We start from the raw sequence: 11713 nt of genomic DNA, 5'->3' as shown, positions 1-11713 counted from the left end.
TAGGCCTTCAGAGAAACACATAAGCATTTTTTTGATCTGTTTGCCATATTGACAGGAGTGTCTATCATCTGTGATTCCAAAAAATAGAACCATTTTATGTCCTTAAACTACCCTGAGTGAGGTTTGGGCACCAAACAGGATCAAGCTTTGGAGATAAAGAGTTGTCCTGCACGCTTCCCCTTGGTGCCGTCAATATACCACACACACCTTTCTCTCCAGCCGCCGTCCCTCTCCCTGCTTCCACCTGTTCCATGGTCTACTGGGTGACTGAATCCTATTAGGGGACACCGCTCAGCACCCCCAGCCCCTCCCCAGCCGCACTACCTGGCACTAATCCATCAGAGGGGCAGTCAGGCTGTGCACCTCCTCCGCCACCACCCATCCCCGATACCCGCCAGTGCCCAGTGCTGCAGCAGAGGCCCCAGCTGGGGGACCGCCAAAGCTCGGTCGTTATCGGATGACGGATAGCTTCATATCAGGTGTGTAAAGCGAGCAAGTATTGGAGAGGGCCATCTGGCTGATGATTTGGGGGAAGTTGGGAAGTGGGGTCTGCAAGTGAGGTATAGCACGGCGGGTGATGATGATGGATGGGGCCAGGAGCGTCGCCGCCAATCACAGCCAACCTTTGGCAGCTATAACACGGATATTTGTGGGTTTCACAACCACAAGCATGCAGGCATGGTTAAACAATAGCTGTTCACTACACCGTCCTAATATTTATTATGTGCACACAGTCCCACTAACTCCACCTCACTGATGTCCTCTTGCTACACGAATCATTTACCGTTTTACATCTTTTTTTTTTATCAGCCATACATATTTTCCCCTTTCCTTTCCTTGCTTGTACTTTTTGCTGCTCTCAGTCAAAGCAAACATCTCATTACCTCCGCCAAGGAGGTTATGCGATCGGGTCCGTTTATTTATTTGTCTGTCTGTGTGCGTGTCTGTGGACAGGATTTCTCCGAAACTACTTGTCGGATCTTCATGAAATTTTCACCAGAGGTGGATCTTGGCCCAAGGAAGACTCCATTCAAATTTTGTGTTGATCCGGATAAGGATCTGGATTCCGGATCCGGATTTAGATTTTCCAACTTTACCATCCACATCTTCCCTTGGCGGAGGTCAGAAATCTCGGATTGCTCTTGTTCTAATGTGCAGCGGCAACACTGAAAATTCAATATGTGATGTGAACTAAGGCATTTTTTGTTGATGGCTTCCTATGAAGTTTGATGAATGTCACAGACTCCTACTGACCAAGTCTTGCTTGGTTTAGTTTTGCATAGCCAGACCATTTTGCAGAACAGGATGGTCATTGTCATTTTGCTATGAGAGGGGAAAAAAAAACATTGGAGCTTAACCCATGATGCAGCAATGGTGTCCCTTCAAAATAATGACAGGAAACTATTTTGGTGGAACATTAGGATGCAGGGAGGCCAGAACTGTCGCTGAAATTGCAGATTCGTCGAATTGAAACTAGCAGGGCTACCTTACTGTTTGATCCAAATCATCTGCAAATCTTGAATTTTTCAGATTGTTGCATTCCTGTTGCTTGCCAAAGTGAAGAGGATTTTGAAAATGGCAACATGCAAATAGCAGAAAGTGAGCAGATAAAGACAGGAAATGCACAACCCACTGTAGGTTTATTTTTCCAATCTACATCCTGTGAGTCAGATGACATTTGGTTAGATAGTGTGATGTAAGCAGCAATCAAGACACTGAAGCCTCATCCATTTGTTGAGAGTGAAGGCAGTAAAGACACAGCAGCAGTGTTGGACAGTAATGCCAGTAACATGCAGTATAGTGACTTCTTTTTTCAGCAGTGATGCGGATTGTAGTTTGATTGTAACACTTGGTATATTACAGTACACATTCATTTGCGTAAAACAACAGATAATTAATTAATTATTCTTGAGCAATTTAAGAAAAATCTTGAATCAAGAATCACAAATAATGAGGAGTTACAAGAGAACAAACTACTACAGGTACTATCTTAATGCATTTTAGGTGTCAGGCTATGATTCAGTCATTGATATATGTGACTCACAGTAACTCACTCTCATTTTCTTCATCAGTGACGATTAATACACCACCTGATTCTAGCCGTGCTGCTTGCTGTATTATTCTTAAATGTTGTTTTCTATCTCTGCATGTTGAACACAAATATAACAACAATAAATAATGCAGTCATCATGCTATCTCCAAACACAAATATGTGAAAATTAAGAGCATAATTATTTCCTATTATTGTTTTGATGATCTTGTTTAATGTTAACGATGAACGCAATGTTTTTTCATTATATTACTCGTACATCTGAGGGCATTAAACGTGGCCTTGCACAGCAAGAGTAAACAGTGGAAGTGTGCTCTCGAGTCGGTGAAAAGTCAAGAACACACTTCTGTTTGTAAGACAATGGATCAGTGTTCGGTGGCTAATTACTTTCTGTGCTGGAGAGGAGTTCCATCAGTTGAATTCCACTGTACACTTGTTTCACCAACATCCAGCGACTCCGTGGATGATTCATCCACTGGGAGAAAACAAAGGGATTAGCACAGCTGTCGAAAAGAAGCTATGAGGGTAAGAATTACAAAGGGCAAAACCTTCACTGAAATGGAAATGCCTATACTGCTTTTTTTTATAAGTGAATTATTTCATGCCGGATGGAGTATGTTGGGAGCTTCTGGGGAATTTATGACTGTATATGTCTATAAGCTGTTAATGCATATTTTTAGTTATAACACGTATAAAATCCTATGGATATGCTAAGTATATCTGGCTTTTTAGTTTGCCCCTTGCAAGTGGAAAACCCTCCTGAGATGTATTGTAAAGGTCTCATCGACTGAGTACACTTCCAGTTGTTAAAACACGGTCCTGTCTTGGCAAATTAATTCACTCCATCATCCCCGGTGTAAAATCGGGTCTCAACTTTCCGAGGTTCTGCTCCCTTCGAAAAAACAGATTTTCTGTCAGGCCGGCTGACGAGTAAAGCAACAGAACAGTTCTTGCATCTCGTTTCCCTTCTTCTTGGCTGTCAAAATTTTCTTTTTTCTCTCCACGACCAGAGGGAACACAGTGGAAGTGACGAGGAGAGGAGGAGATGAATGAGGGCAGAGGAGGTGTGGTGGCAAACAAGCGGGGAGATGTAATCTTCTCACGTGTTCGGATCAAATGCACATGGAAAGCTACAGCACCTCAAAGGATTGTGGGATACCCTCCAGGCCCCAGCAGAAGAGCAGTGACAGACGTATGTATCTGACATTTTGAGATTTGATGGACACAGAGACAATATGATACGGATATCCACATTTTTCCATATTTTTTTGTGCACTTCCTCAAAGAAAACATTATACTTAAATGTAACATATTCATTAGCATGGCAACCTGTCCGTTTGCTCATTAGACATGAAGTTTGTTCTGTAATTTACCATGACATAGTAAGTCATCGTTATCTGCTGTGTGATTTGAAAGTTATTGCTTTACATGTTTGCATGCTGTCAGGATGTTTAGACAGTCTTCTGTAGAAGTTGGAAACACTCATTTACATTCTCATGGAAGAAAGTGAGGCTGTCAGTTTTTGCCCACTTAGTTTCTGCTCCTTTGCGGCGAGCCAGAAGGTGGGTTGAATTCCATAATACCCCAGTGAGTGAGGAAGATCCCTTTCTAGACACTGTACCTGCATAAGATGCTGCACTGCAGCTGCTATTCCATTATACAGCTCTGTCTCTGTTCCTCTCTGCCTCAATTCATTCCCATCTCTGTCAATGAAGGCCTTAGTTTGATTGGTTGAATTTGATTTCTACTTTTATACTTGGTGAGTTTTAGAATAATATGTATGTCATGTCATATCGAAATATTTCATTATTTTGTGACAGGAAAGGCTGTTTTAGTTCAGTTCAGTACTGCATGTATGTGCATTAAACCTCCATGGCATGTTGATGATGGAATGAAAGTGTCATGCCATTTGGTAGTAATATGACAGTTTAAACAAAATATCTCCAAATATTTCAGATATTAAATTTGAAGCAGTTATCAAAATCCCTGACTCATTCAATGAGTACATTCCTAACAAATTAACCTTGCAAGGGCATTCAATAAACGCCATGGTTTTTCCCTTGACAGACTGACACTCCCTGTCTCTGTCAATGCTAGTTTTTCAGATTCATCGAATATTCACTCGCTGCTGAATCATTTGAGGACAACTGCAGAAGTTCCTGTTGCCTTGGACTTGACTCTCATGAAAGAATTTACTTGCTGGTGCGCCCCAATTTTCTCTTCTTAATGAGTTTTTCTACAACAATTCAATCTGCAGAGCAATGCTGCTATTCAGAACACAAATGAATGTCCTTTTTTCCGGAAACATGGCATTTACAAAATGCACTCTAATTGGTGTTGTGTGTGAATTATGCTTTATGCAAAACTGGAGTCTGTTTGCATGTGTTGTTTTGCTCTAACTCTATCACCAAAACAAGACAGTTGACTCACAGTTCTGCTTGCTGTGGATTCAGTTGATTTGATACTTGCATGTACACTTTTTAGCTTCTGTAATGTCTGTCCAAGGCAACTATTTTTAAGGTTCAGGTCAGGTAAAGATCATGGTTATGTTCTATAAACCTGGGCTACCTTCTGCCTTGCTACATATACTGATCCACCACAACATTAAAACCACTTGTCTAACACTGTAGGTCTGCTTCATGCTGCCAAAACAGCTCTGACCCTTCAGGCCATGGACACAGGAGCTCCAGGGGAGTCCTGCGGTGTTTGGCACCGGGACTTTGGCAAAAGATCTTTTGGGTCCTCTGGGTTGCAGGGCTTCTGTAGATTGGATTAATATCTGTCAAGGTTGGAGGCCAAGTTGATGCCTTATGCTCTTAATTGTGTTGCTCAAGACATTCCTGAGCAGTTCATGTGCTGTGGCAGGGAGCATTGTCGCTGTTGGTGTCAGGGAGTGTCATTGCCGTTGGCCTATGTGTGTGGTCTGCAAAAGCACAAGAAACATCCACATGAACGGCACAACCCAAGGTTTCTCAGCGCTGCAACAAAATAATCATGGCGTGTCAGTTCTTTTAATGTTGTGGCTAATTGGTGTATAGGGCGAAATACTTCCTGAATTTGCCTTGAACATAGACACTGTCATTCTATTCCTTCATATTGTAGTTTTACTATTGACATCTGTGTCTATACACACAGTATCTACTCCAAAAGCTGTTGTTTTTCCTTAAAAAGTAGCTTCTTCCAAATACTGTTTGAGTTTTTCATTTACCAATCCATGGTTGGAAGGATGATGGGCAAATTAGTGATTTAGCACAGTATGTAATCTTTTCATAACTTCTCTCCACTCTTTTTAACAAAGGGGACTAAGTATTCGTCGTTCCAACAGATGGCATCTCAACAACAGAATGGAAGTCATGAAACAACCAAGTACACGCTGTACTGGAAATGACAACGGGCAGATTGAGAGTGCAGTCATAGACCAGAAATCACAATGCAGTAATGACTCACACATCTGTGACAGAAAGAGTTAACAACGCTGTCGGTGCTGCTCGTTGAATGCTGTCCCACTCTCCTGAAGGGATCGGTGAAGTTGGGGGACATTTTCAGGAACAGGTTCATGTTGTTGGGCACAATGTTGGACGATCTGTTGTACCATGATGTCTGAAACTATTTCTCAGATGACCAATAGTGGACTTGTGTACATTCTAGTACAATTTCTCATCTTTCTCTTCATTTGTGAGATTCTAAATTTTGTATGAAGCTGCAAATTAAAGGTGGTCTTTTAGAGTTACTAGTAAAAGGAGTGTCTTTGTGCTGGTCACTCTATCTAATCATTGCTCTTTTAAACCCCACCTGACCAGGGTTTGGAGTAACTCGGTGGTGGAGAGTTTGTCACAATTTAAACAGATTTAAAACTTTTTGTGCACCATTGGCTAAATTTATTTATTTTTATCCAGAACAATTGAAATGAGACTTGTAGGTTTTTCTCTAACTCAGAAAAGAAGATTAATTGCAGGTTGCATTTATATTTTTGTTCAGTGTATATTATGATGCAGAAGTGTCCAATATGAACACAACTGATAGGATACTATTCCCTCTTTGTCTTAGACAGACCTAGCAATAACAAAAAACCCTTTAGCTGCATTGTTAGAATAAAGACACATTTATTTTGCAGCAAACACAAAGACTTTGCATTTAATTACTCGGTACATAGTGTATAGTATAGTATACTATAGTATAGTGTTAAATAGTATTGTATGATGTGGCTGATGATACAAAAGTAACTTGGCTCCAAAGTGTCAAATATTTAAACAGGACTGAGCTGAGCTTAGCAGAAACTCGGGCAGAGCACTTGTCACTCTTTTGTTATAATGATATTCTGCGACTGGCATCAGTTTTTTTCAAGAGGCTTCACAATCATCGGCTAATTCACAAGCTTGTGGCAAGTACTGCCCAATCATCTCTCATGACTTATGTGCTGTTTTTCACGTTATTGATTCAACTAAGCTTCCTGTGTGTTTATTAAAGGCAGAATCCTGGTTGCCGTTGTGTTCTTTGAGAGCTCCGTCAAAGAGCAGAGCCTTTACCACCGCTCCTACCTGCTCAACCACTTGCTGTAAATACTCTTGATGTACATGTAATTGACTTTAATTGAGATACAACCTTTTAAGCTTCCACATCCCCCCCCCCCCCCCCCCCCCCCCCATCCTCACCCTGTTTATGTAAATGTTCCAAATAGGTCAGAAACACAACACTGGCTAAGCTCCTTTACTTTAATTGCTTCTCTTCCTCTTATCCTCTTGCTTTTGTCGGCTGCGGCGTTGATGATGTTGATGCTAGGCTGCTTGGCCTCAGGCAATGTTGATCAAATGCCAGGTAATTACAGGGATTTGAATGGCACTTGTTTACTGTCAACGCTAAACTTATATTTGTCTCATTCTGTCTTTGTCCCCGTGCACATAACATGACCGTGCGTGTGTGTTTGTGAGTGTTTGTGGGCGTGTGCAACTGTGTTACAGGTGGCCGCCCAGTAGGTGGGAAAATGCAGGAAGTCTGCTTGTCTGTGTCCACATGTATCAGACGCAGCATGTTTTTCCCTTTCAGAGGCGAGGTATCCTGTGTGTGTGTGTGTGTGTGTGTGTGTGTGTGTGTGTGTGTGTGTACGTATGTCGCCGATCACACTGGGCGGTTGACTTCCAGGAACCCCTGCAGCAAAAACAGGCACTGTGTGTTTCCTGCTCTCACACACCATTATCACAGGACACACACACACACACACACGGATCATTGCCCTATTCTCTTTTCCCCTCGCAGGTTTCCTCAACGCCTATCCTTGTGCCTCCGGCTGTCAAGATGTTTCGCTGTGATTGTCATGAGAGAACTTGCTCTCCGGGAGCAAACCGGAGGACACAAACAGGCGAGGAGTGACGGCATCCTTGTGATTTCTCTGACCGCATTAGGTTTGCTCACTTCGAGTGGGCACATTACTTCTGCACCTTCTTCGACCTTTTGTGCGTCTTATTCACAGACGACCTTTTTTTGTTTGCTCTCGGATATGAACTCACCGCAGACTTCCCTTCTTCTTTCATTTCATCATGAATCAGTATCTTCTCCCCTCATCTTATCATTCAGTATTCCTCCCTTCCTTTTCCATTCCTCACCTTCTCTCAGTGTATCCATTCGCACATCCTAACACCCATCCTTTGCCTTTTGTCAGAGACAGACAAAAGGACCCAGACAGGAAAATGTAAGTGGAGTCCAAGTGCTGGAGACTGTATCTACCCATACTGCCTTTGAGAACACAATGTAACCCACCGCTGAAACACTCCAGATGACAGGGGAGAGATGAGAGGGAAGGAGGGAGGGAGAAAGATGAGAAAGAGAAGAGAAATGCACGATGGCACTGTTGCAAACAGTTGCTATTAATGGCATCATCTTTTCCCCACAGAGATCGCGCTGAGGGAACAATGAGCTCTGAGTTGATGGTACGCTCACAATTCACCGAGTGCTTTACATACAGTACAGGACTGGCAAAGTAGTAAATGTTGCTTTAGTTGTAATGAAGCCAATAAAAAACAGCGATTAATATTGCTTTTCAAGTGTAACCAGTGTGTAGGATGGAATTAGAAGCCTTACAGGTGAGTGAAATCTGGTCAGTTTTGCTAACACCACCGTAATGTTGGAGCCAGAAGCACCACTGTATGAGCGCTATAGCATGGATTAAAACTGAAATAAATACGATAGAATGTTTTATGAGATGTTATGAACGGGCAATGGTGCATGACTTGTTCAACCATGCAGTTCAAGTGGACCGGTTGTTATCACCGAGTTGTAAACGTAGCTTCTGCTCTGTGCTTTCACTGGCTCTGCGGGCGAGATGATTTCCAGATGGTCCGGGGAAAGTGTTTGCCTTAGGTTACTGCAGGCCAGCCTGCCTGTGCCTTTTTCAGCTGAGGGAAAGATAGAGATGCAGTGTGAGTGTGTGTAAAGTGCAGACATGTCTTTGCACACACACACACACACACACACACACACACACACACACACACACACACACACACACACACACACAACCAGCTCCTCAAGCATTCAGCTGGCTGGTTCCAATCCATGACACTCCGCTGCTGTGTCTGCAAGTGGTTCTCAAAGCAGAGTCCAAGGACCACTGGGGGTCCCCGAGGGAAAAAATACATAAAATAAATAAACATGAGTAACAAATTTCCCAAAAGTCTGCACAAGAAAATGCAAATTAATGGCCATTACTGCTTATGTGAATTTTAGGGTGCCGTTAAATTTCCGTCGAGATGGGTTTCCAACAAGATGACTCAGTGAAAAGAGCACCTGGCCAGATAAACAAAAACAACGCCGCCATGCAAATATGGTGTTTATGTTTATTTTGTGTATTACTTTGAGGAAGGTCAAAGTCTTGTCATTGGTCCACATAGATCAGATGTTTTCGTTTTACTTGCAAATCCAGTTTTTATTGCATTAAGCTCCATTTTGGTTTTATCGATACAATAACTCTCCCACTGCAGTCAAACTTCATCTTTTGTGGATTTCTTCTCTCAGATTTCTGGCATTTGCTCTCAAGTTTGATTTAGTTTTACATGCAAAATACAGTGACAGTTAAAAAAGGTTAAAGGAAAAGCATTTTGTGTGCATGTTTTTGTGCAAAGATTCAGGAAAGAGATAGTAACAAATATGGAATAACATGAGAAAAACCTGTAACCCAGCTGGCAGGGAATGTTGCCAGAACTTTGGCTAACATACATACCTACAAGTTGTGTTAATGTTTTACATTTTAACCTAATGATCAAAGACTGTTTCAAGCATAGTTATGTCCTCATGAGGTTAAAAGTTACCTAAGACTCAGGCAATGTTTGGAGGAGGTTGTTAAGTTGAGTTAGACCAACATTTAAAAATGTTTTGAAGATGTTGTCGAAGCCTCAGATGGTGGAATGTTATTTCTGAAATGTTAAATTTCATTTTCTTGCAATATTCTGGGGATGTTTTGGTGATATTGATGAGGTAATGTCTTCAGAAATGTCCCCACAATATTAGATGATAACAAAAGAAGAACATTGGCAATGCAACATTTTGAACTTATTTTGAACATTTGTAGAATGTCTTTACAGAACTTTAAAGACTTTAAGAAGAATATTCAGAGATGTACAAAAAAATCACACTAAAAGGAACTTTGCAGAGCTTTGTCAGAACAATCTTAGAATGAAAAACAAAAATTGTAGCTTGTAAGACTTTGGTGATCGACAGCTGAAGCCTCATTTTGGCTCGGGTTGAGCTTTAAAATGCACATTTGCATTAATGACAGAATTTTGACACAATTGCGTTACATGTGAATGTGTAAATGTAAAGTTCATGGGATATATCATTTTTATTAAAAGTAATGTTTTATGTTCATTATGGTCATGTCTTTGCAAATTCCATAATTATTTATTATGGAAACAATCACTTATTCATAAAAAATGACTTGATATCAACTAAATAACCGTCCGAATTTAATAACAACCACCTTCTAATTAGCTAAACAATAATAAAATGAGCTTATTTAAAATAGTTTTGACTGTGTTGTTTTGATTAAGTTGGCATAATCATGACAGATATTTCTTTTTTTGGCAATATATCAAATTTTATATGGAAAATAGCAAATTGTATCTGTGTCCGAGATATCACTTTCAACTAAGTTACAAAGACACCTCTCAAGGAAGTGTGTTGATTCCAGATCACATGACCTGCTCCACATGATGTCATTTCCTCCTGAAGAAAAGACCGACAAGACTCCAAGGCTTTCTGACTTATTTAATATAAAGCAGTGTTTGAGTCAAGTGTGGATTCATGGCATGTCAACAGGTTTACTACAATATCTTTATAAATAACTTTAAATTTTACTCAATTGTATATATAATATGTAGAAGAATCTTTGTGTAAAAATGCCATGTGGTGTTTGGTTATAGGCGGCCATGTTGATTTTAGGCCTGAAAACAGCAAAAATGTCAACTATGATACCTGCCAGCTATGTTACAACAAGTCCCACACTTAAATATTGACCCAAATATTGATTGGAGACGGACTGGAAAAGTCACACACCAGTCCTTTAATTCTCCACTAATATTTAAACAAACAAAAAAAATCTCCTGCGCCTTTGAGGAGAGCTTCATTAGAGGTGATCTCCCCCGGAGCTACTTGACGTGGAAAAGCTTCAGGAGCCAGTGGTACAAAAGAAAACACTTCGACTTGACCTGACCCTGCTTTTTCCAACCTGTTTTAGGACACACAGATGCTGGCTGCTGCCCAGTCGCCTCCTCCTCCTCTTCGTCCTCCTCCTCCTCAGCAGCGCTTCAGTCCCGCCCATCGCCACCTGGCTCTGCTGCGCACCGCCGACTGGAGGCAGAGCGCCGCTACTCCTCTTCCCCACGCCAACGGAGAAGAAGCACAATACAAGGAGACCGAGGGTGTGTGCGTGATTTTTTTCTCATACTTAAAAAAAGCTGTTTTTTTCCTTTCCGGAACTTAAGGGATTTTTAGAAGAAAAGTGCGAAGACGGGTAAAAAAGAAGAAAAAAGAGAGAGAAATCAGACGGGTGCCCTGCGCAGTACAGCATCCTCCCTCTGCATCTCTTTCTCGCCTCTCCTCCTTCTTTGCCTCTGCGCTTTTTTTTACAAGACTCCCGGCTCTCCCACCCTGAATATCCCCAGTGACTGATCACTTATTGCGAGCCGCGAGGTGCCCCCTTTTTTCCTCTCTTTTTTTGTCGGAGTTTGAACCACATTTCTGAGCTGCTGGAAGTACACCGCCAGAGCCCCTGAGAGCTGGCTGGACTCTGTAGTTTTCGTCTTCCCGTACACAGGCGGATCATCGAGGGGACCTTGCGCGGAGTCAAAAGGACTGGAAATTATTTTGCCTCCTCACATCGACGTAACGCATGGTGGGAATTTCTGCCTCTTTTCAGTGTAAGTGGCCTCTTTCCCCTCTTGATATAATGCTTATGTTCTCTCCAGTCACGCCTCGGTGGAGTGTGTTGTGCCCTGATAGGGACATATGTTCGCCAAAATACGAAAAAAATATCACCAAGTAGCTGCTGAACCATTTAAGAAACTGACATTTTCTTATTTGTACTTTGTTTCATGCGTTTTAATCAGATTGAGTGTGGCTCTTTAATGCAAATTCGGCGTTCATTTGTGTAAAAACTGGCATTATTTTTTGAAT

General features: G+C 41.6%; 1 protein-coding gene across 5 annotated transcripts in view; it reads left to right on the top strand.

Moving 5' to 3' along the window:
• Positions 1-3073: 3073 nt before the first annotated feature.
• runx1t1 (RUNX1 partner transcriptional co-repressor 1) overlaps positions 3074-11713 on the top strand; it is a 68076-nt gene continuing 59436 nt past the window's right edge. For 2 of the 5 annotated variants that reach the window (XM_051955450.1, XM_051955448.1), the window contains exon 1: positions 3074-3242. In XM_051955450.1, coding sequence (XP_051811410.1) covers positions 3167-3242 — 76 coding nt within the window. In that variant the 5' untranslated portion in view covers positions 3074-3166. Of the gene's footprint in view, positions 3243-10644; positions 11458-11713 lie in introns of those variants that run through there. The other 3 variants (XM_051955451.1, XM_051955449.1, XM_022197817.2) reach the window with 2 other exon arrangements.

This window comes from Acanthochromis polyacanthus, chromosome 11 (genome assembly GCF_021347895.1).
Source record: "Acanthochromis polyacanthus isolate Apoly-LR-REF ecotype Palm Island chromosome 11, KAUST_Apoly_ChrSc, whole genome shotgun sequence".
Lineage (NCBI taxonomy): Eukaryota > Metazoa > Chordata > Actinopteri > Pomacentridae > Acanthochromis > Acanthochromis polyacanthus.
This window is presented reverse-complemented; position numbering and strand designations above follow the sequence as displayed.